Source organism: Camelina sativa, chromosome 4, assembly GCF_030686135.1.
Source record: "Camelina sativa cultivar CO46 ecotype springtype chromosome 4, ASM3068613v1".
NCBI lineage: Eukaryota > Viridiplantae > Streptophyta > Magnoliopsida > Brassicales > Brassicaceae > Camelina > Camelina sativa.
The window spans coordinates 30,613,434-30,639,462 of NC_141883.1; the positions used below are offsets into that span (position 1 = coordinate 30,613,434).

Here is a 26,029-nt window from a genome sequence, read left to right on the forward strand (position 1 = left end):
TATATGGAAGATCCAATTAATGTATAGTAAAAACCAGTGTTCAAGAAAGCGGTCTAGGCGGCCGTCTAGGCGCTAGGCGCTCAGCAGACGCCTAGATGACCGCCTAACCCGCTTAAAATTACATACATTTTATTTTAATATTTATTTTTGATTTTTAAATTATATATAATTAAATTATTATGTTTTATATCTATATACGTAATTATAAATATTTATATGTTGTTAATATAACTTAAATAAATGTATTTTTCTTACCATTGTTTATAATTTATAATTTTTTCATTTTTATAACATATATTTTAATATAATTATATATATATAATGTTTTATGTTGTAAACGCCTAAACCGCCTAAAAACCGTCTAGGCCCCGACTAAGCGTTCTAGGCGCTAGGCGTTAGGTCAACGCCCAGATTCCGCCTAGCGCTTTCTTGAACACTGGTAAAAACATATATAGTAGACAATTCAGACTTTTTCATTCCTATAAAATAAAACTCCACGAAAGAAAAGCAAAAGACCCATAGAGCCTAATTTCTAGATATATTTCAATGGGTCTCACAAAAAGCTGGATAAATGTTTTTCTTATAATAGCATTGACAATTTCGCTTTCCTATGATAATGTTTTGGCTGAGTCAGGTATGTTGTGTTTTGAGAAGATGTTTATGTTTTTTTTTTTTTTTTTTTTTTTTTTTTTTTTTTTTTTAATTATCTTTGATCATTTTGAAGAGAATAGTTTAGTTTTTCTTTGTTAAGTATATATTATTAGTAATAGAAAATTACATGTATATAAGGATTTATAAAATTGAATGTGTATGTATGTGCAGTGATTGAGCCAGCAAAATTTGGTACTTGCATTTTTCAATGTGGAGGAGGTATATTGGATGATCATGCATGCATCAATGACTGTATTACTGTATATGATCGCCCTGGTGGACGATGTGTTGGAAAGCCTCCATGCTGTCGCTGCTTCATATGATATTAAACGATTATGTTCATTAATTAATTGGTGATTGATGTTGAGTTATGCGTTTCTAGTATGGTATATTTTAAGGCAATGCTGATAGATTCACAACACTCTTTCATTAATTCTGTCCGAAGCAGCAATCGTCATCTAATCGGTCCGATTTGACCTTCCACCTCCATAATTCGTCGATTAACATCACCTGACCACCCGAAGCTTCTGTCTGATACCTCCGAGGCTCCGATCTATGCGAGACTTGTGGTTTCTGAATTGTCGTTCTTCGATCCCGTCACGTGGCGGACCTACGTAGGAGGTAGGGAGGTCAAATACAAATAAAGATATTTTTCTACCTACCTAATACTTTATCTGTAGCAAAGTTGGTTTGTCCCTACTTAGCTAACCGACCTTAACCCGAGTTCGACTGCACCCTATTACACTAATAGTTTTTTCAAAACATTTTAACCGTTTAAGAAAACAAATTGCACCCCCGTAAAAAATGTTCCTCGGTCCGCCACGGACGCACCAATATGATATAGCTTCACAACACTCTTTTATTCACAACACTTTTCCTCGTCTGGACTGTATACTATCTTTGATCAAATTGACGTGTAAAATGTGTTGATGCTCTTCTTGGTGAGCAAACAAAACATCAATGCCAAAAATCAGAGTGTAAATCAACCAAACAATATTTTAATTAAATTTCAGTAGACAATAAATGTGAGCATATATATTAGAAGAAGTAGAAATATTTACACAGTCTTTATATAAATGGATCTTAAAAATAAAAATAACATCTATATATTTAATCCGATTGAAATTTTAAGTTTACATGTTAAAGTTCTTAAATCTTACTATTTAGTATTTACCAATATTTTTGCTGCGAATAATTCTTAAATGATTTTGGATGGATTCATAGACTGAATATTGACTGTATAGAGTATTGGGTATTGACCAAAAAAAGACTAAGTATTAAGTAACTGAATGTATACTGAAGATTAATCAATTGTCTTTTTGCGATCACGCTCAAATTTTTTTTCATATTATTTTATCTTGAATGTTTTTCAATGAGGTTACCAACTTACCATTGTAGGTCTTTTCATCTCTTCATTAGCTCTCTCTCTTTTTTTTTTTTTTTTCTCATTTATTATTTTATTATCAAAATTTAAAAGCAACATACTAGAAATCACATAACTTGAAAGTTCAACTACTTATGAATATAGCTAATCATGGGAGCAACAACATCGTGGAGGATTTCCATCACAGTATCCATGCTTGTATCCCACCTTCCCAGTACAGTCATGGAAGCATGCATGATTATCAAGTAAACCTTCACATTTAAAAAGGCATAGACGAGATTCGGCTGGTTCGACCACTGCACATATACACACATACATGTAATTTTCTATTATTAATTCTATATACGTTTAAGAAAAGAAAAATGTGTGAAATTATTGTTGAAGAAGTGATCAAAGATGATTAAAAAATAACAAAAATAAATCAAAATCTTCTAAGAAAACAACATACCTGACCCACCCAAAACGTTGTAATAAGACGATGAAATTGTCAATACCACAAGAAAAACAATTACAGATGTCTTTGTGATAGTACCCATTATATACTAAGAAATTGTGTTCTCTGATTTCTTTTTTTTTTTTGTTAAGAGTTTTGTTTATCTACTTCTCTCCAAAACTCTCACTTTTCTACTGTCTTTGCAAAATTAATTGGATCTTCTATATATATATATATATATATATATATATATATATATTTTGATAAAAGAGAGATTTTTATTTATTTTTCTTATCTTTTTAGAACAGAAAGAATCTCAAAACGATTATAACTGGATACGTCAATATTAATGCAAAACTTAATGTTGGAAAAAATAATTAACTATATCAACATATATTTGTATTGATCACATGCCAATCACCTTGATTGCAACTTGCAAGACCATATAAGACCATTAATGGATAAAAATCATGTGGAGTTTGACTAAAATTGATTATGTATAATTAACTATAAATCTGAGTATCTGACTATTTAAATTAAATTTGACTAGACAATAAATGTGAGCATATTAGAATAAGTAAAATATCTACAGTCTCTTTATAAATGATCTTTTAAAAAATAGAATTAAATCTATAAATTTAATCAAATTGAAGTTTTAATTTTAAATTTTAAAATTTTATTTACCAATATTTTTGCTGAAGTCCATAGACTGAGTATTGATTGAGTAACTGAGCAAGTATACTTAAGATTAAGAAATTGTCCTTTTTGTCATCACGCTCAAATTTTGTTTTCATGTTAGTTATTTGAATGTTTTTCAATGATACGTAGTAGTAACCATGTCTTTATAGTGATTTTTGGAAGGTTGACTATGTAAATCCACATAATTTCAGGAAGTTTTCTCAGTAGAAATTAATTTTAAATTATGATTTGCTGATGTTGTTGAACACTGGAACCCTAATTTGGGGTTGAGATGCTAGGGGAGGAGATGATGGTGTTTAAGATACATCTTGCTTCGTTTCTGTTGATATATATATTTGAAGGGCTATTAAGTTTGGCTTACAATTTATAATTGGTTGGGGGAGGAGACTGCATGTGTTATCTTCTTATATATCTCTCTATTACCTCATTATTTTTGTCCATTCTTATTATCAAGAACTGAAAAGCAACAATTAAGGAAGTTCACCTTTTATATATAAAATCACATACTACAAGAACGTAGAACTTAATGCTTAAGTCGCCAATTACTTATGAATATAGCTAGTCGTGGCCTCACGGGTACAACAACAACGTGGAGGAGTTCCGATACAATATCCATTCTTGTAACCCTTTTTCAAACTACAGTCATGGAAACATGCATGATCATCCAATAAACCTCCACATTTGAAAATGCATGGACCAGATCCGCCCACTGCACATATATACAATTCCACATTAATAATATAATTCTATACATACATTAATATTGCTTTTGAAATGATCAAGGGTAACTGGAAAGTAACCAAAAAAAATTATTCTAAAAGAAACAACATACCTGATATCGCTAAAACGTTGTAAGAAGAAAACGATATTGTCAAGACTGTTAGAAAAACAGTTATAGACCTTTTTGTGACACCCATTATATATACCAAGAAATTTGCGTTCTATGTTTTCTTAGTTTTTTTTTTGTGAAAGGTTGTTTATCTACTTTTTCTACTATATTTTTATTTAATTGGATATATATATATATATATATGATAAAAGAGAGATTTTCATTTATTTTTATTGTCTTTTCAAAATGGAGAGAATCCCAAAACTACTATAACTGAATATATCAAAAGTTAATGATGGAAATCAAAATCATATTTGATTAATGTGGAGTTTGACTAAAATTGATTATGTATCATGCATTGACGATATATTTGATTATTTTAATTATATTTGACTAGATAATAAATGTGAGCATGTTAGAAAAGCAAGTACAGATATTTAGACAGTTTTTATATAAATGGATCTTTAAGCAATATAATCGATTTTTAAAAAACGTAATCTAAAATATTATTTTGTAATCTTACAGTTTAAAGCTTATTTTACCAATATTTTTAATGTTGCCAAATTTGATCAGTTAATGATTTTATAAATGTGTAAGAGAAATAATATGTTCATTCATTCCAGTGCATAAAATGTATAAACATCACTCGAGGGGGGAGACATGAGCTTTCGTCAAAATAAGTTCTGACATATTTAGATCAAAAAACTAACGATTATCTGATCATGTAATTAAGGCCCACATTGTAAATGTTGAGTAAGGCCCATAATATTAATTAATGATCTGATTATTTTTAATCAATATAATTGTTTTATTTGTTATGAGAGAGGGGGGGTATTTAAGTATGATTTAATTTTAGTATTAATAAAGAACCCTTTTTTGTTATCTTTGGTATCAGTATGATTTAATTTCAGTATTAATTTATCTACTCCTTACCATAAAAAAAGAAAAGAAAAAGATTTTATCTACTAAACAGATGTATTATTAAAGTTTTATGATTTATGGTTTTGGAGGAAGAATTTGTTGTCTCTACTTTTTGTTTTTTTTTTTTTAATTTATTGAATATAGATAATTTGTAATAAGTCTTGGGAAAGGTTTTTTGATGTATTCGATGAATAGAATTCGTGTAAGAAACATATTGACCAGAGGACATGTTGATAAATTCGTGTAAATATTAGTAACATATTATCAGATGTCACAATTGTATATGTTTATTAGGTTTGTGTCAACGGGGTTAGGCCTCTCTCTCTCTCTCTCTCTAAAAAACGATTTTTAGAAATCATAGCACTCTAATTAATAAGTAAAATAACATAACTTTTAAACTTTAAATTGTAATTACTTCATAAAATAAATAATTAAATATTAGCCTTTTTCCTCTCTCTCTCTCTCTCTCTCTCTCTCTCTTCTCTTTCTCAGTTTTTGTTTACTGGGGGGTTGTGTAATTTCCCGGCAACGGAAGGAGGAGGAGGAGGAAGAGTGTAAGCAATAAATTCCTCTTCTTCTACGAAAACATTTGCCCTCTCTTCTCTTCTCTTTTTTTTTTTTTTTTGCTTCTCCGATTCTTTCCCTTTCTTTTCTTGTTTTGTTCTCTCCGACTCTCTTAAAGCTTCTTCTTTTATTTCTTGTTAATGGTTTCCTCCATCATCGCAGGTACTACTACTAACTTATTTACTCAATTTCTGCAAAATCGGTTCATATGAAGTTTTTGTGTTATGATTCATATGAAGTTTTTGTATTCCTTTATTTGTTTGATTTCTCCTCTTCATGTAGTTTTGATTGTGATTGTTCTGGGTTTTTTTAAAGCTTTGATTTTTTTTAGTTTCTTGATGTTTTGTCGCCACAAGCAACAAAAGCTTCTCTTTTTTTTTTTTTGTTGTCTATTCATCGAGTTGACCAACGTAACTGAAGAGATTTCATGGTTTTTTTTTCCTTCGATTCTGTTTCTGCTTGTTCTTGATTAGGAAAGACAACAGTAGTAGCTTGTGTTATATCATAAGTTCGAGAACTCATGATCTTAGAAAGTAAAGGTTCTGTTTTTATGTGAATTGTCATAGGATTCACATATATAGTTTGTCTCTGGTTGTTTTGTTTGTAGTTGCAGAAGGCAAAAAGATGGAGCTAGAACCCAAGGAATCACTATCTGCTGGTATCATAAGATTCTTTCTTTGTTTCCTTTTTGTTTTGGTTCTTTTACTATTTGATATCTAATTTATTTGGCTATTGTGTCAAATCTAGACATGCCATCTTTGCTGAGTAGATCATCTGAGACTTTTATTGGAGGCACTAGATATCGTTTTGCAAGTGATCTTAGCATGTTCTCAAGCTCATTGCCTACTCTTTTTCATGATAAGCGTATGTCCTAGCTTCTTTTAGTGATTCAATATGATGGAATCTTGATTTACCTGGATTCACTGCTAATATCTTTTTTACTGTTTTGTTTTTGACAAACTTGCAGTGAATATGACTGATTCAGATAGTTGGCTCTCCTTTGATGATAACTCACCCATTCTGAACAAACTTGCCATAGGTAACTCAGAGAAAGATTCTTTGGAAGATGCTGAACCTGATTCTTTTCTCCCTGAGGATGAAAATGAGCTCCTTCCTGGCCTTATTGATGAGCTTAATTTTACCGGGTTGCCTGATGAACTTGAAGACCTCGAAGAGTGTGATGTCTTTTGCACGGGAGGGGGTATGGAGTTGGATCTTGAATCCCAGGATAATCATGCTGTTGATGTGTCAGGGTTGCAGATATCTGATCGCGCTGCTGCAAATGCATTTGCTCCTCGTAAACGTCCCAATACGTCTGGCAGGGTTTCAGTAGAACATCCAAACGGTGAACATCCTTCAAGGACATTATTTGTAAGAAATATCAACAGTAGTGTTGAGGATTCTGAGTTAAGCGCCCTTTTTGAGGTAACGCATACTTTTCTCATTAGTCTTAACTCATTTACCATCGAGGCTTGCTTGCCTTTGCTGACTTGATTTCTACTTGTCCCCAGCCCTTTGGGGAGATCAGAAGTTTGTATACTGCATGCAAAAGCAGGGGTTTTGTTATGATATCCTACTATGATATCCGAGCTGCTCATGCCGCAATGCGTGCACTACAGAACACACTCTTACGAAAAAGGACACTGGACATTCACTTTTCGATTCCTAAAGTATGGTCTAGGAGAACTATTCTTGCTTTGAAGTTTCAGCTTTCCATTAGTACTTTTCTAATCATCAGGTTACTACCACATGGTAGGAAAATCCGTCAGAGAAGGATATGAATCAAGGGACTCTTGTGATTTTTAATGTGGACACAACAATATCGAACGATGAGCTACTTCAGCTGTTCGGTGCCTATGGTGAAATAAGAGAGGTAATTTATGTTTCTTAGGTCAACTTGTATTTTCAAATGTGCATTTACTATGCAATGGCTTATCTTAGATATTCTTCTCTTTGTTTGGTATTTAATGTATCAAAATCATCCACTGATTGATTCTTTTCTTGTAAATGCAGATTAGAGAGACCCCGAACAGGAGATTCCACAGGTTCATTGAGTACTATGACGTTAGAGATGCAGAGACAGCCCTGAAAGCACTGAACAGAAGCGAGATAGGTGGTAAATGTATAAAGCTCGAACTTAGCCGCCCTGGAGGGGTTCGTCGACTGTGAGTTGCCTGCACTTTGTATATTTCCAAGAACTGAGTATATTCTTATATACACAGTGCACTGAAACTATATGTATGCAGCTCGGTTCCATCACAAAGTCAGCAAGATTTGGACAGACACGAAGTTACAAATTTCTTCAATCAAGTAGGTTCACAAGTTGCTAATTCCCCACCAGGTAATTTCATATTGATCATTTCTTTTTTTCTTTTTTTCTCTCCATTGGTTAGCTTGCCTTGTCAGGAATTCATTCAATCTATTTAACAGGTAACTGGCCAATTGGTAGCCCAGTGAAGGGCTCTCCTTCGCATGCCTTTCCATTGCCACATGGTCTAGGAATGGTCAGGCCAGTTAACTCAGATAATATGCCTGGGCTGGCTTCAATTCTTCCTTCTCATCCCTCTAGCTTTCACGGGTTTTCACCAGTCAATAATAATGACCAAGGGCTATTGAATCATCCAAACCAAACTATCCTGAACAAGGGTTTGATGCACAACGTTTCCTATGGGCAACCCCATTCATTGCCAGAGCATATAGCAGGGGGGATTTCCAACTCCATGAGGTTTGCTGCTCCACACACCTCAGGATTTGGGACTTCATCTGATCACCGCTATCGCTGGGGAAGCCCTCCTCAGCATATGAATTATCCTGGTTACATTGGAGTGTCGTCGTCATCATCATCATCATCTACTGAACGTCCTTTCCCTGTCAGGAGTGGTTTTCCATTTGCTGAGAGACAAGTTTCATTGCTTGGAAAATACCAGCATCATGTGGGCTCTGCTCCCTCAAGCATTCATTTTAATACCCATATGAATCGCTACCCAGGATCAACAGAGATACCCCTTGGATTTGGTGATATGGGAATCAGCAAAAACTACATCAATGCTCATAGAAAACCAGACCTTGGTGTTAGTCTACCGGGAAACTATAGCGAACGGGATTTCACTGGCTTTGGCATGTCTTCAATGCCTACAGCTCCTTTCGGTGGGAATAGAGGATTACAAAGGCCTGAGCCTTTTGCTGAGCAGGGTAGGATCCATAACCAGGAGACTCACAATCAGAATCAGTTCATAGATGGTGGGAGATATCATATTGACTTAGATAAAGTTGGTAGTGGAGATGATATGCGGACTACATTAATCATTAAAAACATCCCAAATAAGTAAGCGTTATATTGATCTCAATCTAAGATCTTCTTTAAGGTACACTTTGTTATATGTTTTAACTCTCAAATGCTTTGTATTTTAAGGTATACTTACAAGATGCTGGTGGCTGAAGTTGACGAAAAGCATAAGGGAGACTATGACTTTCTGTGCTTACCTATAGACGTTAAGGTACTATACTATAAGAGAGTGGACTCATTATGCTTTTGTATGACCTGAGAACTTACTGACGATCAAGCTTTTTTCCTGGATACAGAATAAATGCAACATGGGTCACGCTTTTATCAACATGGTGTCTCCATTGCACATCGTTCCCTTCCAACAGGTTTTTACCTTTTTCTCTTCACTATTGACCATGTATTGTGGGATATGGTAATTTTCCGATTCAGTGGCTTGAGATTGTTATAGTTAACAGATTATACGTACTGTGTGTTTCTGCAGACCTTCAATGGTAAAATATGGGAGAAATTCAACAGTGGGAAAGCTGCTTCATTGGCATATGCAGAGATCCAAGGGAAGTCTGCTCTTGCTTCATGCATGCAGACTCCAAGTCCTATGAAGGAAGAAAAGCAATTGTTTCCAGAAGTCTCCCACCATGATGACGGTCAAGACTCCAATGGTCACGTAAGTTATTAAATACAAAATCCTCTGTTTCTTGATAAATGGAATCAAAATGCAGTCTCTTTAGAGTCTTAAGTCCACCAATTTGAACTTGTATTTATGGATCATACAGGAGCAACTCTTTTCAAGCATATGGAACATAGCTGTGCCTGATTCAGATTGGTCTTACACAACGGATCTTATCGAGAATCTGAGAGAAAACGGTAACTCCAAGAACGTTGCAGAAGAGTCCTCTTAAAGCCACACTAGCTGGAAACTCTAACCCACCATCAATGGTAAACTAAGTGTACAGATCTGGCGCAGTTATGGAAGAAACAGATGTAAAGTCTTAAAAGCTTGTTTTTTCCCACGGAACAAAGTAACCGGGTTTTAGGGATTACTTCACGCCACAAAAAAAAAAACCCGATCTAAAGACATCCCTATTAGTACATTACGATTTATTCAGAACTTGTCCTTGTCAGTAATGTGTATATATAACATCCTCTTGCGTGTACATTATCCTTTCCATGTGAAAGACATGATCAGAATTTAGTTGTCCATTACAATAGATTCGTTATATGTCTCTGTCTCAATTCGTTACCATTACAAAACCGTAACACGACTCTCTCTCCCTCTATCTCAATGTAGACACCTGTCCATATTGTGTCAATGGCGGATCAGACTCTTCTTCAACCTTTCCTAGCCACCAAACCCACTACCGAAAGCTCAACATCGGAATCAGATTCAAGTATTCTTCTACGGATTTTCACTGTAATTCTCGTTGGAGCAATCTCCTTGTGGGCAAACCATGAGGCCTCAAAAGGTTTCTCCATAACTATCATCAACGATGCTAAAGATTCTCCTTCCGGTAAAAGATTCGCCCTCTTCTTCGAATCTGATGACACCGCAGTGCGGATTTTGCTTGATACGAGCTACTTTGTAGAGAGGTTTCTCTACGAGGGTGTTCCTCATCGTCTCCGGAAGCCTGTAAACCACGTGACGGTCCGATTCTGTGGAAACAGCAGTGATGAAGTCGAGAAGTTCTTGGTAACTTCAGGTGCAAGTCATGGAGAGTATGTGATCAGATTAAGCTCATCGTCTTTAATGGAAAGAAGAACGTTTAGCAACGCTGTGGAATCTGCATTGCAACGTTCTATGGTTAGGATATGGCTATGGAGAGACGAGTCGGGAGCTTCGCCGGAGCTTGTCGCCGGCATGGTGGAGTATTTGGCCGTGGAGGGACGAAAACGAAGTCATTTTGGTATGTTAGGTGGTGGGCATTGGAAGGATAAGGAGTCTAAGTCTGTGTCTGTGGTTAGCTTCTTGGATTACTGTGAACGACGTAGCGAAGGGTTCATCCGACGGCTGAACCATGGGATGAGACTTAGATGGAATGATCGGATGGTGGATCTGGCTTCGAGTGGTGCGTGTGATTCACGTAACGATGTGTTGCGTTAGCTTAAGATGGAGGACAGTGGGATGGATTATTGAGAGCCGAACATGACTGGTTCTCGTGCTGTCGTGTGTACACACATGGCTCCACGTCATTATTTATGTGTATATAATTCAACTTCTTTAAAATTTTATCGGAAAATTGATATTTTCTTTCTCTCGAGTGAATATAAGTTTAAAAGTAATGAAGTTAATATATGTTTGGTGACTTTGGTCTTGTTGATTAATCATTATTGGAGCACAATATTGGTGAGTGGAAACTTTTGGTTTTGTTAAGACTATTACTATCAAATTGACCAAGTTCTTGCCAACAAGAGAGTTGTAAGAGTAGGATTAGGGACATAGGGACCTATATATAATATTTTTATGAGCTAGTAATTTGCAGTGTCAGTGTCAAAAGGTCATAGTCACACTAATCAAGGTTTAATTTTAATATTGCAGAGTAATCAAAGGTTTTGACCTCATCAAATACATTGGATTAGATTTCTTTATGTTAAGTTCAAATATCTTTCGGTTCAAAATTATAAAATTTCTCAAATTAATCATCTATTAAGGAAAATGAAAGCAGAATTATATAGTCAAATGTTACTCTTTCTGAATGTATGACTAATGCATATTTGGGCTAATTGAGTTGGTTCATGTCGTTCAAGAAGTTTAAATAAAACAAAAAGTAATAAAAGTTTAACCATTGAGTTACAGAGTAGCATATGTTTTCATTCTTGCTAATTTCTCACTTATAAGCAGGCCTAGCTAGCTTTGAGAACATTCCAAAAAAGGTTGAGATTATAGTTCTTTTGCCACATTATATTTTTTTCTGCAACCAAAATTAAGTTGAAGATAATGAACCAATTTGTTCTGTCTTGAATATATGTTAGAAAAATCTCACATCAACAAGTGTAAGAGATGTAATGTGGTCTATAAGATCAAACTTTCTTGATCTTGCAGATCTAAGAGACGACAAGCAGTTCCAATTGAATTATCCAGCTGCTTGCACAATCTACACAGAACAAATATGTTCTTTTAAAGTTTGTTCTTCATTGTATACGATCAAGAACCATGTTAAGAATCAAACACAACTGGTAGCTAACTAGCTATGATGCTCAAAGTTACATTTTACAATTAGACCAAATACTTTGCAGCCCAATCTGCTAAAGTGTTGTGATGATGATGATGGTGATTTTTCAGAACGTCAAAGCGGTATTTGATGCAGCTAATAAAAGTAATTTTACAACCTCCTACAAAGACTCAAGAGAAAGATTGGTTTATGTCATGTTCTTTGAATGGTTTACTCAAATCTCTAGCTGTGGGATATTTTAAATATTTTTTGAACGACTCTTGCAGATCAAAATTTTGAGATTAGTCGTATGTTTCCTTATTGGAGTTTGATCTTGTAGTAGATAGAGTTGTAGCAGAGTTTGATCTTTTAAGCTAAGTCTCATGCTCATCTATGTCTAAGCCAACATATATAAACCGGATTTAACCGACTAAATCTATTAGGGAGAAGAAACCGAAATTTGGTTTTTGGCTTATATAAGCGAAACCAAATTGAATTAAACCTCAATTCCTTCGAAATGTTCACTCACTTGAACTCTCGATTTATGATGCAAGACCATGTTAACAAATAACAATCATGCTCTTTTATAATCTCGTAGATTGTTTCCCAAAGGTCAAAAACTAAGAAAATAGAAAGGAACATTAGCGTATTTATAAAAGAGCAAAAAAAAGAGAGAAAAATTGGGTTAATAAATTCTGCCATGTATTTTGGCTATACTGTATTTGCTATCTTTAAACCGGTTTTAACAGACTAAAACAGAATCGGAGAAAAATAAACCGGTTATGGTTCTTTGGCTATATAAACAGAGAAACAAAGATTGAATAAAAAATCGCAATTCATGTGAAAGATTGAAAAGCTTCTCTTTATTCTCAAGTTTCCTTTTTTTTAATCTCTCTCTGGTCTTCTCTTTCAAACTAAACTCCATGACTACTACTAACGTCGCCGTTTCTAACCGCGACAATCGTCACAAACCACCGCAAGAAACCAACCAACCGCCAATGTCGTCGCAGTCATCGTTTACGTCACTGCCACGCGACCTCGTTTTGAACATCTTAGTCCGCCTACCAAAACGGTTATACCCAATCCTCTGTTGCGTCTCCAAGAACTTGCGTAGTCTTGTTCGCTCGGATGAGATTCAAGAGACTCGATCTTCCCACGGAAAAGATTCTCTTTATTTCTGCGTCAAGGACGGAACTATAGATGAAGAAAATATTTTTACCTATACGTATCACTGCCACTGGTTCAATCTCCGCAGGGTTGAGAAAAGTAACACTGAGAATGTCCTCGTCTCCGTCGATTTCTCTTTCCTTCCGGAGCCTTGTCGTCGCTCTACTTCCGTCGTCGCCTATGGTCCTGAGATGTTCTTCATTCCCGGAACTAATCATTACTCAACAAGCTTTAGGATCTTTGACACCCAATCTGGAAATGTTCGTCAAGGACCTAGTTTGATAGCGTATCGAACTTACAATTGCGTAGCACTAGTCGGGGGTAAGATCTATGTGATCGGAGGAGGATGCAGAGAAGACGATCCTATAGCGGAAAGCTTTAATCTAAAGACGGAAGCTTGGGAACCAGCTCTGTGTCCCCATGACGAAGAGAGTCGCATATGGATTCATGGGATAGGTGCTCCACTAGACAGAAAGGTTTGTGCTGTAAGCTTAGTCCAAGGCCTGACATGTTACGATACTAGAGATGGTTCTTGTGAGTCATCTGAGTTGCCTTTTGGAATATGGTGGAAGTCAGGAGTTTGTGTTATAGACAATGTGCTCTAAGTTTACTTCTCTAGTTACGGTTTAATGTGGTATGACACTGAACTGAGGCTATGGAGAGTGGTTTATGATTTGGATCTTGGCAAACCTCAAGGCGTTGCAATGGCTGAATACTATGGGAAGTTGGCGTTTCTATGGGAGAAACCAAGTCTTCTTTTTCGTGGAAGCAAAGAGATTTGGTGTAGAATGATTGGCTTGGCTAGGAGTGAAGAAGGATTCAATGGAGCTGCAGAACCGTCTCAACTTCTCCGGATTGTTCCTCGCACCTTTAGTTTTCACCATTGTCTGTCGGTTGGTTGAACTCGAGATCTATTGTTGACAATAAATGTTTAGTACTCTCTTTGGTGTAGAATGATTGTTTTGGATAGGAGTGAAGTAAGGATTCATTAGACTGTAGAACCATCTCAACTTCTCGGTGTTGTTCCTCGAGTCGAGGCTTAATAGATTGCAGCATTATTGTCTTTCTCTTTAGGTTGATACTTGATTGTAAATGATGATATTTTCGTTACTCATTTGATTAAGTTTCAATACAGTTTGCATGTAGTCTCCAGGATTATGAATGTGCTGCTGCACTTAGCAAGTTTTGTGTGATTGTATTTTCACTCGTCAGGTACATAGGAGTTGCTGCTGTTTCTCTTGTCTCTGTCTACTAAACCGAATCTACAGAACAAGTTTATATTTCATAACGATTCTTCTTCAATCTATGATGCAAGACCATGTTAACAGTCATATATGCTCTTTTATAATCTCATAGATTAATTGTTTCCTTAGGGTCAAGAACTAAGAAAATAGATAGGAGCAATAACATATTTATAAAGAGTGCAGGTAAAAAATACGACAAGTAAACGAACCATCGAGTTAATGCTTTTTGAGTTACAATTTACACTTGAGGCAAAACCTTTGTATCTCAACAAAGACATAGGAAACAAAAAGAGAGAAAGATTGGGTTAATTCTGCCATGTATTTTGGCTGCTTACTCAAAAATCTAAATTTCTCACTGGCTTTGGTATCTTTAAAATATTTTTAGTGTGTTTCTTCTATGAAAGACTTTTTGGGATCAAATGTGCACATTTAGTATGAATAGTTACTGTATACAAGTTCTTACTGAAAACAGAGTTATTGTATACAAGTTCTTACTGAAAACAGAGTTATTGTATCCAAGTTCTTAGTTCTTACTGAAAACAGAGTTATAAAAGCTAAGTCGAATACCAAAAAAAGTTATAAACCGGTTGTAACAGATTAAAACTGAATCGGAGAAAAATAAACCGGTTATGGTTTTTTTGGCTATATAAACGGAAACACAAATTGAAAGATTAACAAGATTCTCTTTTATGCTCTCTAGTCTTCTCAAGTTCTTTTTTTTGTTTAATCTCTCTTTAGTCTTCTCTTTCTGATGCAGGGAGCAGCTAGAAGCTTTCCTCTTTACTCTGCTTCCTTTTTTTTCCTCTGTTTTAACATATCAGTTTTCACATTATAATTATGTATTACTTCCTTTTCTTTTTAGTTAAGTTTCTTCTTTTCTAAGTTAGAATAGGCTTTGTATTCTCTATATAAGAGAACAACCTATTACGATGTAAGTCACCTTATTATTGAATTATAATCAAGAGCTTTTAAACTCTAAAACTTCCTTGTTACGGCAGAACTTACGAGTTCTCAACGCATCAAGAGGACATTGTTCTTGGGAATTCTTTGACTAAACAAGGACTTTGTGTTATCGTAGCTACTGCTACACCACTTTCGAACTAAAACTCCATGACTAACCTCGCCGTTTCTAACGGCGACGAACCACCGCCAAAAACCAACCAACCGCCATCATCTTCAATGTCGTCGCCGTCATCGTTTTCTTCACTGCCACGCGACCTCGTTTTGAACGTCTTAGCCTGCGTACCAAAACGGTTATACCCAATCCTCTGTTGCGTCTCCAAGAACTTGCGTAGTCTTGTTCTCTCGGCTGATATATACAAGACTCGATCTTCCCTCGGAAAAGATTCTGTTTATATCTGCTTTATATCTACTCAGACTTATCACTGGTTCAATCTCCGCAGGATTGAGGAAAGTACTACAACTGAAAATGTCTTCGCCTCCGTCGATTTCTCTTTCCTTCCTGAGCATTGTCGTTGCTCTTCTTCCGTCTTCGCCGTTGGTCCTGAGATTTTCTTCATTCCAGGAACTAGTAATGCCTCATCAAGCTTTAGGATCTTTAACACCCAATCTGGAAAGGTTCGTCAAGGACCTAGTTTGCTAGTGAACCGAACGTACAATTGTGTTGGACTAGTCCGTGGTAAGATCTATGTGATCGGAGGATGCAGAGGAGACGGTGTTTCAGCGGAAGTATTTGACTTAAAGACGCAAACTTGGGAAGTAGCACGAATCCCTGAGAGACAAGGGCGTTTCACATGGATCACTCCGGCAAAGGTTTCAGTAGACAGGAAGGTTTGTGCTTTAAGCTTTCATCATGGCATGACTGCTTATGATCCTAGAGATGGTTCTTGTGAGACGTTTGAGTTGCCTAATGACAATTGGTGGAAGACAGGAGTTTGTGTTATAGACAATGTGCTCTACGTTTACTTCTCTAGATTCGGGTTAATGTGGTATGACTCTCAACTGAGGCTATGGAGGGTAGTTTATGATTTGGATCTTGGCAAACCTCAAGGCGTTGCAATGGCTGAATACTATGGGAAGTTGGCGTTTCTATGGGAGAAACCAAGTCTTCTTTTTCGTGGAAGCAAAGAGATTTGGTGTAGAATGATTGGCTTGGCTAGGAGTGAAGAAGGATTCAATGGAGCTGCAGAACCCTCTCAACTTCTCCGGATTGTTCCTCACAGCTATAGTCTTTACCACTGTCTGTCTCTTGGTTAAACTCTGACATCTATTGTAGACGATAAGTGTGTAGTACTTTCTTTGGTATACAATAAATGATTGTTTTGGATAGGACTATAGGAGTTAAGTAAAGGTATCATTTGACTGTAGAACCATCTCAACTTCTCGGTATTGTTCCTCGCGGCTATAGATTGCTGCATTGTCTTTCTCTTTCGGTTCAAACACAATTGATATAATGTTGATACTTGATGGTGAATGATGATGTTTTCGTTAGTCATTTACAGTTTGTGTCTACAGAATTATGAATGTGCTCTGCTGCTTATCAAGGTTTGTGTGTGTGACTGTATCTCACTCAGTTACATAGGCGTTGCTGTGTTTTTCTTGTCTCTTTCTACTAAACCGATTCAAATGAAAGCAAAAGATTATAAGTTTCTCTAAATTAAAGACTCTTTTTTCCAATGTATGATTAAGAAAAATGTCAAAGATGAAGCTCTTTTATAACCTCCAAGATTGTTTCTTTTGAGGGTTCAAGAACTAAAGAAAGACGTAACACTTATTACACCAACTCAAATTATAAACCGATTTTAACCGATTAAAACTGAATCATAGAAGAAATAAGCCGGTTTATGGTTTTTGGCTATATAACCAAATTGAATAAAAATCTCAATTCCTCTGAAAGATTCTCATTCTCTTAAGTCTTCCACTTCAAACTAAGCTCCATGTCTCACCTCGCCGCTTCTAACGCTGACGAACCACCGCGAAAAACCAACCATCCACCGTCGTCTTCGCCGTCATTGTTTTCACTGCCATTGGACATGGTTTTAAACGTCTTAGCACGCGTACCAAAACGGTATTACCCAATCCTCTGTTGCGTCTGCAAGAACTTGAGAAGTCTTGTTCGCTCGAATGAGATTCAAGAGACTCGATCTTTACTCGGAAAAGATTCTGTTTATATCTGTTTCATGGACGTAACCTATCGTCCCATATACGACTACTGGTACGCAGCGTACGCTCTTCGCAGGACTGAGTACAGTACGACTGAGAATCTCTTTGAATCGATAAAAGACTTCTCGAATCCTTCCGAGCCTTTTCGTTCTTCTCACATGATCGCCGTTGGTCCAGAGATCTTCTTGATTCCCGGATCCGACATTCCTTCATCAAGCTTATGGATTCTTGACACCCTATCTGAAGAGTTGCGTCAAGGACCTAGCTTGTTAGTGAAGCGACGGTACAACGGCGTAGGACTAGTTGGAGGTAAGATCTATGTGATCGGAGGATGTAGAGACGGCGATATTCCAGCGGAAATATTTGACCTAAAGACGCAAACTTGGGAAGCAGCTCCGACTCCCGATGAAAAAGAAAGTTGCATATGGAAATATGGGGTAAATGTTACACTAGACAGAAAGGTTTATGCTCTATGTCCTCGTGAAGTGACTACGTATGATACTAGAGATGGTTCTTGTCAGAGATCCGAAATGCTTAATGATGAGTGGCTGGCCACAGGAAAGTGCGTGATTGACAATTTGCTTTACGTTTACTTCTCCAGATTCGGGTTAATGTGGTATGACTCTAAACTGATGCTATGGAAAGTGGTTTATGGTTTGGATCTTGGCAAACCTCAAGGCTATATTGCAATGGCTGAATACTATGGGAAGTTGGCATTTTTATGGGAAGAAGAAAAACAAAGTCTTGTTAGTAGTGATGAAAGCAAAGAGATTTGGTGTAGAATGATTGTTTTGCTTAGGAGTGACGTAGGAATTCATGGGACTTCAGAACCCTCTCAACTTCTCGGGACTGTCCCTCATGGTTATGAAATGTGTCATTGTCTGTCTCTTTCGGGTTAGACATTGTTGATGGTGAACATCAAATACTACTTCCTCTTTGGTCTTAAATAGGAGCCAAAGAAGGGTTCATGTAATGTAACTGCAGAACCTTGTCAACTTACTTATGCTATATAGATTTCAGTACCTGTCTCTTTCATAAAACTGATGAATATTTGAATGTAGTTGATGAGATCAATACAGTTTCTTTACATGATTATTTGAAGGAATGGCAACATAAATGAAATTTTAGTGCCAGTAGTAAAGTATAGTTTTCCTTTTATTTGATTTTTTTTTGAAAACAAAATCGTCAAATAGATTTTGGGGTGCAGAAATAAAGTGTAAGGAATCAAACTGAAGTTACTCTTTTGGGATTAGATTTTTTTTTGTTACGTTCAAATCTCTTTCGGTTCAAAATTATAAAATTTCTCAAATTAGTCATCCATTAAGGCATAATTTACCTAGTCAAATGTTATTCTTTCCAAATGTATGACTATTGACTAATGCATATTTGGGCTAATTGCGTTGGTTCATGCCGTTCAAGAAGTTTAAATAAAATAAAAAAAGTAATAAAAGTTTTGACTTGTGAGAAAGAAAAATATTCAATATTGGAAAGAATTGGCAACATGAATGAAATTTTACAGTCAGTAAAGTATAGTTTTCCTTTTATTTGAAATAAATTTTAAAACAAAATCATCAAATAATAAATTTTTGGGGTGCAGAAATAAAGTGTAAAAGGAATCAAATATTGTCAGCGGAAAATAAATTAAAAACGTGGGCTTTTGGGAGAAAGAAAGAAAGAAAAAAAACACTTTAAACCCTCTTTTTTTGGGTGTATCCGATTCCGTAGCAAACACATCCGAACTCTTGCACGGCGCTCACTAATGTCTGAGAACGCAGCCAACAACAAGAGCATCATGGAGACCAAGATTTGTAAAGACGCCATCGTCTCTGAATTACAGAAGAAGAAAGTTCATCTCTTTTACTGCTTAGAGTGCGAAGAGCTTGCTCGCAATATCGCCTCTGAATCTGACCATATCACTCTTCAATCCATCAACTGGAGGTGATCTTTCTTCCCCCTCCCTCATTTTCTCCGTTCTCTTCTTTGATATGTTTTGATGGGTTTATGTGAGTTTAGGTTCAGTAAAAATCGTATCTTTATTCTGAAATTTGGGTTTAACTCTGCTCAAAATATTCCCTTTTTGTTGTTCTGCTCCAGATTCTGTGTTTTGTTTGTGTGGCTGTTTGATATTTGTGGCTTATATATATTGGATTGAATTGTGTTTTGGTCATTTGTTATATATATATATATATATATATGATTTTCAGGAGTTTTGCTGATGGATTCCCCAATCTGTTTATCAACAACGCACATGGCATCCGAGGACAGCACGTTGCCTTCCTTGCTTCATTCAGTTCTCCTGCGGTTATCTTTGAGCAGATCTCTGTTATTTACTTGCTCCCTCGCTTGTTTGTCGCTTCCTTCACTTTGGTGTTGCCTTTCTTCCCCACTGGCTCTTTTGAGAGAATGGAAGAGGAAGGAGAGGTAGCAACTGCTGTTACCATGGCAAGGATTGTCTCTAATATCCCTATTTCACGTGGAGGTCCGACTAGTGTTATCATCTATGACATCCACGCTCTGCAGGTTTTGTTTATTTTTACTTCTGATTTATCTCCAAGTTTTGCTACATTTATTTGTGGAATTCAGGTTCATCACTCTCTCTCTATATATATGTTCATGTTTTGCAGGAAAGGTTTTACTTTGCTGACCAGGTTCTTCCTTTGTTTGAGACTGGTATCCCGTTGTTGACTAAACGCCTTCAGCAGCTTCCCGAAACTGAGAAAGTTAGTTCATGAAATCTTTGTTAGTTTTATCCAGTTCAGAAGGGGCAAAACTGTTACTGATTGTGTCCCAGTTGTGTTTTTAGTGACTATTCTTTGTGTTTGTTTTTGTCTCCTTCAACTATAGTTGATTCCTTTTGTTTGCAGGTCATAGTTGCATTTCCAGATGATGGAGCCTGGAAGCGTTTCCACAAGCTCTTGGATCAGTACCCCACGGTGTGTAGCTATCTAATCTGATATTTCATTCATCTTCATTTGAACATATTTATGACCTTCACGATATCTAATGGATCTCAATCTTGGATCATAATAGGTTGTGTGCACAAAGGTTCGTGAAGGCGATAAGAGAATAGTCAGGCTGAAGGAAGGTAACCCCGCTGGTTGTCACGTTGTTATCGTGGATGATCTTGTGCAGTCTGGGGGTACACTCATCGAATGCCAGGTATCGTAACCCTCATGAACAATCTCCCTGCATTTTGCATCTACCTATAGCAATCTTCAATGACTTCTTAAACACACAAGTGTTAAGTTAAAAACTAAGGACATGCTTTTATGTCAAACTTAATTAAGTCTTTCATTCTAATTTGTGCTAACATTCCAAGTTCAGACTAGTTTTGATCGAAAATACTTGTCATTTCTTTAATCTGCAGATGATGTTTTATGAGAATCTAGTCTGAAATTGTCAAGAGAATGGCGGTTTCATTCGTCTTAACTGTTTCACTTTCTTTTTTGTCACACAGAAAGTATTGGCAGCTCATGGAGCCGCGAAGGTGAGTGCTTATGTAACTCACGGTGTCTTCCCAAAGAGCTCGTGGGAGCGTTTCACCCACAAGAACAATGGTAAGTATCTGTGTAAGAGTAACTGACTTTGTTCATTGTTCTATTTACATTTTGTTTTATTTTTTAAAACTGAAGTCTGCATTATTGTTTCTTCGAATTAGGATTGGAAGAAGCGTTTGCTTACTTCTGGATCACGGATTCTTGTCCACAGACGGTTAAGGCCATAGGAAACAAAGCTCCTTTCGAAGTCTTGAGCCTCGCAGGATCCATTGCTGATGCTCTGCAGATATGAAGCAATAGAGAGATAAAGCCTGGTTCTTTTGCTCGTTTTGGTGATTTTGCCTTGAACTTGTACTCTTAAAAGAGATTTGCTCCTATCCTAGCTGGTCAATTTATGAAATAATCATGTCACTTTTGCTGAAATAACTAGACACATTGTTGAAACTTCGTACTCTCTTCTTGTTGATTGAATCGTTTAAGTTCAGAAAATTCAAAAAACCCAAACACGTGTGGTTCTGTTGTCCAATATTCCCACACGTGTGGTTCTGTTCTTCAGTATTACCACACGTGTGGTTTTGTTGTTCAATATTCCCACACGTGTGTAATCTCCCGCAAAAGGATAAGTTTTTGTTTTTCCCATAAATGTCTCACCTTTAAACTTCCGGCGGGTGAAAAATGTCTCCGACGATCTTATGCTACTCAGGTGTGACAGTACCGGCGATTTCGTCACCGGCTTCTTATCTCCGATTGATAGACACACAATGTAGTACGATGAGAGAACTCAAGCAAGTTCACGCCAATCTCATCAAAACCGGTTTAATCTCAGATACTCTTGCCGCGAGCCGTGTCCTCGCCTTCTGCTGCGCGTCTCCGTCAGATATGAATTACGCTTATTTGGTATTCACAAGGATCATTCACAAGAACCAATTCGTGTGGAACACTATAATCCGTGGTTTCTCACGGAGCTCGTATCCAGAGATGGCGGTTTCTATTTTCATCGATATGTTGTGTTCTTCTCCGTATGTGAAGCCGCAGAGATTGACTTATCCTTCGGTGTTCAAAGCATATGGTAGACTTGGGCGAGCTCGTGATGGGAGGCAATTGCACGGGAGGGTTATTAAAGAGGGGGTTGAAGACGACTCATTTATACGGAATACGATGCTGCATATGTACGTGACTTGTGGGTGTGTTGTTGAAGCTTGGAGAATCTTTATGGGGATGACTGGTTTTGATGTTGTTGCTTGGAATTCGATGATGATGGGTCTTGCTAAAAGTGGATTGATTGATCAGGCACAGAAGCTGTTCGATGAAACGCCGCAGAGGAATGAAGTTTCTTGGAACTCTATGATTAGTGGGTTTGTGAGGAATGGTAAATTTAAGGATGCGTTGGAGATGTTTCGTGAGATGCAGGAGAGAGATGTGAAACCTGATGGGTTTACAATGGTGAGTTTGTTGAATGCTTGTGCATACCTTGGAGCTAACGAGCAAGGGAGATGGATACATGAATATATAATTAGGAATAGATTTGAATTGAATAGTATAGTTATTACAGCACTCATAGATATGTACTGCAAGTGCGGGTGTATTGAGGAAGGTCTAAAGGAGTTTGAGTGTGCTCCTAAGAAGAAGCAATTATTGTGTTCGAATTCTATGATTCTTGGTCTAGCGAATAATGGATGCGAGGAAAGGGCTATGGATTTGTTCTTGGAGTTAGAGCGTTATGGCTTGGAACCGGATTCAGTCAGCTTCATTGGTGTTTTAACAGCTTGTGCTTACTCTGGGGATGTACATAAAGCTGGGGAGTTTTTCAGATTAATGAGAGATAAATATATGATTGAGCCATCAATAAAACACTACACTTGCATGGTTAATGTGCTGGGTGGAGCGGGGCACCTTGATGAAGCAGAATCATTGATAAAGAAGATGCCAGTGGAGGAAGATGCTATTATATGGAGTTCTTTGCTTGCAGCTTGCAGGAAAAACGGTAATGTTGAGATGGCTAAACGCGCAGCAAACTGTTTGAAGAAGCTGGATCCAGATGAAACTTGTGGTTATGTGCTCATGTCTAACGCATATGCTTCTTATGGCTTGTTCGAAGAGGCAGTTGAGCAGAGGCTTTTGATGAAGGAAAGACAAATGGAGAAAGAAGTTGGCTGCAGTTCGATTGAAGTGGATTTTGAAGTTCATGAGTTTGTATCTTGTGGGAAAAGACATCCTAAATCTACAGAGATTTACAGCTTACTCGGTATTTTAAACTGGGATGTCTCTGCAATAAAATCAGGTTTGCTACTGCTCAGTTCGCTGAATTGTTTGATGCTACAACTAGGATCGGTTACACTTATCTAACAGAGAAATAAGCAACTTCATAGTTCTGATCTTCTGGGGATGTAGCCGAAGATAAGGTATTATACCGATTTCTTATATTGTTAATAATGCATAGTTCATATACAAAAGATACACTCTCTTAAAACCACACCTGATAGTCTTATTCTATAGGTTTCGTCCAGGTCATGCTATCTGAGCAGCAATATAAGCCATGTATGTGAATACAAGATTCCACAAAAAGCTTCCTAGGTGAGCAATTAGCAATCTTTTCTCAAGCCCATTTTAGGTTCCAAATCACTCTTGTAAAGTAGGCATATGGATTGTCCACGCACCAGAGTGAGTATGTTGGTATGATGCTTGTGTTCTGCTGTGCAGCAAGTCTACTAGTCGCTTCTGCTGTTTTTTTGCTACTGAAATAACCGCTATGAGGGTTATTAATATCTTGTCTTCATTTTCTGAGAAATTCTTGCTTTTTGGTATAATAATAAGTTAATGGAGAAACTGGTGATGAAAATATTTTGATGATGTTGCTGGTTGTTGTCAGTCTTGTACATTTGCATATGTCTATATTGTTGGTCGGAGACGTAGTTAAGGCCTATGCATGTGTTGCACTAACAATGGAAATTTATGGCAAGCATGGTTCTGAGTCTTTATTTCTAATCAAAGCCATGGCATGCTTTGCAGTTCACTCTGACCATGTATAGTACCTATGTTGTGTGTGATCAATACAGGGAAGTGTCCAAAAGGGAATATTTCAATAGAAAACTTGATAGAGAAAGTTGATTTGGATATGCACAAGTGATTGTTCCAAATCCAGAACAATCTTTTGGAACTCCGTCTACATGTTCTTGAAGGTTAGTTTATCATTCGGGTTTTCTATGCGTTTATGGTTTATCTACTAAGTTTTCCGTGAGGTAGAAGGAGAAAAAATTCACATATTTTCCTCTTTACTGGCTAGATATAAGTACATGGAAGATAAGCTTCAGGTTCACCAAATATGTTATTCTACCTACAGAACTACAGAAGTATTGATTTTAATTCAAGGTAGTTATATACTGGAAATAGGATAATAGGCTATGATCTTCAAGGAAATAGACGTACTAATGTTTTTGGCATTACTCATGAAAGTATCCAATCATAAACATGAGAAACCGCATGTATCCAATCATAAACATGAGAAACCGCATGTATTTCTCATAAGTATCCAATCATAAACATGAGAAACCGCGTGTATTTCGTAACTCCCCCAGATATTTGAAACCCCAAGAGTTTGAATCTTGTTAGCAAAAGCCTCAAAAATCCTCTAGAGATTTAGAGATTAGATAACATGTTGAAACTGGGATGAGCGTAAAGTAAAATCAGAAGTTGGTTGCAAGCTTAGTTTCCTAAATAATTGCTGGAACGGTACAATTGCAATTGCTATGTCTTGTTATTACTGGATTTGGATCAAGGATAAAATTGTTGTAATATTTGCGTATTAAATTAGAGGATTCTGCTTAAGATTCTTAAACAGTTACTTGTGTTTTTTTCAGTTTCTTCTTTTTACTGTTGCAGGTACAAACTACAGAAGAAGATAAAGCTTCAGTTTTAAACAAACTTATGGTTCTGTCTACCTACAGAAACATCGATCTTTGATTCCAAGGTAAATTAGATAATAAGACTCAGGCACTCTGATATTATGATGAAACGTGGAGATTAGAGAGCTGTATTAAGGTTTCGACATAGCACGCTGTGCAGGCCCCCAAGAGTAAATATCAGAACCGGAGTTTCCATTAGTGAGCAGATTTTGAGGCAGTCCATGAATGTCATCTAAAGGACGGGATCTTCCATTCTGGTAGTACTGCTGGTTTTGCATAGAAGCAGCTTCATCATCGTCCATAGGAAGACGATCAAAAACAGCATTCATGAAAGATGCAGCCATGATAACAACAGGACCAGACGCGATTAACCCACCAACCACTCCTCCACCAACAACCTGTCCTTGAGGTCCGGCTAAGTAAATGGTCAGACCAGTTATTCCAAGTGGTGCTGGTGGAGGCAAGATTGATCCAAGCAATGAGAGGATCTCGTAACGTCCGTGTAATGTCACAATTGCTCCTGATGAAGCTGGTTGCCTTAATGTCACATTGGTGACACAACCATTGGCACTGAGTATGCAGAGACCTCTCTGTTTCCTTCTTGCGAAATCCGATAAAGTCTCACAGATGTCACAACCTGAGCTGATCTCGACGGCATTAGCTCTGAGGGAATTTGGACTGTCGTGAGTCACAATGATTGGTGGTTTGGGCTTGTTTTTGGAGCCAGCGGGTCTGCCACGTGGCCTCTTAGCCATCTCTCCTTCGATTGATGAAACCGGTTGGACCGCTTTGGGTAATGCTTTCAGGTTGCTGTTGTTGTTATTGCCTCTCTCCGTTGCTTCATGGTTCCTCATTGGAACTGACTTGGATCCTACAGAGGTTGGTGTTAGAGCTGTACCTCCAGCCATTGTTATGATTGTTATTATATTTTCAGCTGAAAGATTCAGAGATCTTTGTGAGGAGTTTGTGGGTATAAGTAAGGAGATTTTGGTGAATTATAATATGGTAGAGACACCAAAAGAATGATTGTGAAGAGTAGGAGATGGTTAAGTTGTCACCAAAATTGTGATTAATAGTTAACAAATTATTTTGCAAAAAAAAAAAAAAAAAGTTTCTGGCAGCCTACTTCTCAACAGATGATTATGCATTTGATTCATGATAATTGTCTTCTTTAACAGAGAGA

The 26,029-nt window shown here is 36.9% G+C and overlaps 6 protein-coding genes, 2 long non-coding RNA genes and 3 pseudogenes across 10 annotated transcripts; 8 read left to right on the forward strand and 3 right to left on the reverse strand.

Annotated features, from left to right (window-relative positions):
• The first annotated feature begins 468 nt into the window (after positions 1-468).
• LOC147946354 (uncharacterized) lies at positions 469-1,022 on the forward strand. Its single transcript, XR_015597675.1, has 2 exons — positions 469-634; positions 823-1,022. It is a non-coding gene; the product is annotated as an uncharacterized LOC147946354 (long non-coding RNA).
• Positions 1,023-1,967: 945 nt separating this feature from the next.
• On the reverse strand, positions 1,968-2,671 carry LOC147946355 (defensin-like protein 54). The gene is made up of 2 exons (XM_087511868.1): positions 2,484-2,671; positions 1,968-2,331 (listed from the first exon to the last, which is right to left on the reverse strand). The coding sequence occupies exons 1-2, from the start codon at positions 2,569-2,571 to the stop codon at positions 2,180-2,182; spliced, it is 240 nt and encodes a 79-aa protein (XP_087367994.1). The 5' UTR covers positions 2,572-2,671; the 3' UTR covers positions 1,968-2,179.
• Positions 2,672-3,478: 807 nt separating this feature from the next.
• On the reverse strand, positions 3,479-4,162 carry LOC147946356 (uncharacterized). The gene is made up of 2 exons (XR_015597674.1): positions 4,000-4,162; positions 3,479-3,876 (listed from the first exon to the last, which is right to left on the reverse strand). It is a non-coding gene; the product is annotated as an uncharacterized LOC147946356 (long non-coding RNA).
• Positions 4,163-5,196: 1,034 nt separating this feature from the next.
• LOC104782803 (protein MEI2-like 2) lies at positions 5,197-9,984 on the forward strand. Of its 3 annotated transcripts, none has more exons than XM_087511865.1 (13): positions 5,197-5,643; positions 6,089-6,139; positions 6,229-6,345; positions 6,449-6,906; positions 6,993-7,151; positions 7,238-7,354; positions 7,495-7,646; positions 7,728-7,822; positions 7,912-8,806; positions 8,894-8,978; positions 9,064-9,132; positions 9,249-9,431; positions 9,541-9,984. In XM_087511865.1, exons 1-13 carry the CDS (start codon positions 5,622-5,624, stop codon positions 9,664-9,666), a joined length of 2,529 nt encoding a protein of 842 aa, XP_087367991.1. In that variant the 5' UTR covers positions 5,197-5,621; the 3' UTR covers positions 9,667-9,984. The 3 variants fall into 3 exon arrangements, with proteins under 3 accessions (XP_087367991.1, XP_087367992.1, XP_087367993.1); XM_087511866.1 differs by having other exon boundaries at positions 5,327-5,643; positions 6,521-6,906; XM_087511867.1 differs by lacking the exon at positions 6,229-6,345 and having other exon boundaries at positions 5,327-5,643; positions 6,521-6,906.
• A 55-nt stretch (positions 9,985-10,039) lies between these two features.
• LOC104782802 (uncharacterized) lies at positions 10,040-11,067 on the forward strand. Its single transcript, XM_010507839.2, is given in 2 exon segments — positions 10,040-10,889; positions 10,891-11,067. Coding segments are annotated over 2 exon segments (834 nt in total). The 5' UTR covers positions 10,040-10,076; the 3' UTR covers positions 10,912-11,067.
• Positions 11,068-12,836: 1,769 nt separating this feature from the next.
• LOC104784380 (F-box/kelch-repeat protein At2g44700 pseudogene) lies at positions 12,837-14,127 on the forward strand (annotated as a pseudogene).
• A 1,229-nt stretch (positions 14,128-15,356) lies between these two features.
• On the forward strand, positions 15,357-16,541 carry LOC104784381 (F-box/kelch-repeat protein At2g44630 pseudogene; annotated as a pseudogene).
• A 680-nt stretch (positions 16,542-17,221) lies between these two features.
• LOC104784382 (F-box/kelch-repeat protein At2g44700 pseudogene) lies at positions 17,222-18,346 on the forward strand (annotated as a pseudogene).
• Positions 18,347-19,075: 729 nt separating this feature from the next.
• Positions 19,076-21,561, forward strand: LOC104782801 (ribose-phosphate pyrophosphokinase 4). The gene is made up of 7 exons (XM_010507838.3): positions 19,076-19,385; positions 19,652-19,967; positions 20,072-20,167; positions 20,312-20,380; positions 20,478-20,606; positions 20,905-21,004; positions 21,106-21,561. Exons 1-7 carry the CDS (start codon positions 19,207-19,209, stop codon positions 21,234-21,236), a joined length of 1,020 nt encoding a protein of 339 aa, XP_010506140.1. The 5' UTR covers positions 19,076-19,206; the 3' UTR covers positions 21,237-21,561.
• A 58-nt stretch (positions 21,562-21,619) lies between these two features.
• On the forward strand, positions 21,620-25,966 carry LOC104782800 (pentatricopeptide repeat-containing protein At2g42920, chloroplastic). The gene is given in 5 exon segments (XM_087511869.1): positions 21,620-23,227; positions 23,230-23,346; positions 23,441-23,518; positions 24,001-24,123; positions 24,824-25,966. Coding segments are annotated over 2 exon segments (1,680 nt in total). The 3' UTR covers positions 23,302-23,346; positions 23,441-23,518; positions 24,001-24,123; positions 24,824-25,966.
• Positions 24,978-25,754, reverse strand: LOC104782799 (AT-hook motif nuclear-localized protein 16). The gene has a single exon (XM_019244254.2). It carries the CDS (start codon positions 25,752-25,754, stop codon positions 24,978-24,980), a length of 777 nt encoding a protein of 258 aa, XP_019099799.2.
• Positions 25,967-26,029: the final 63 nt, after the last annotated feature.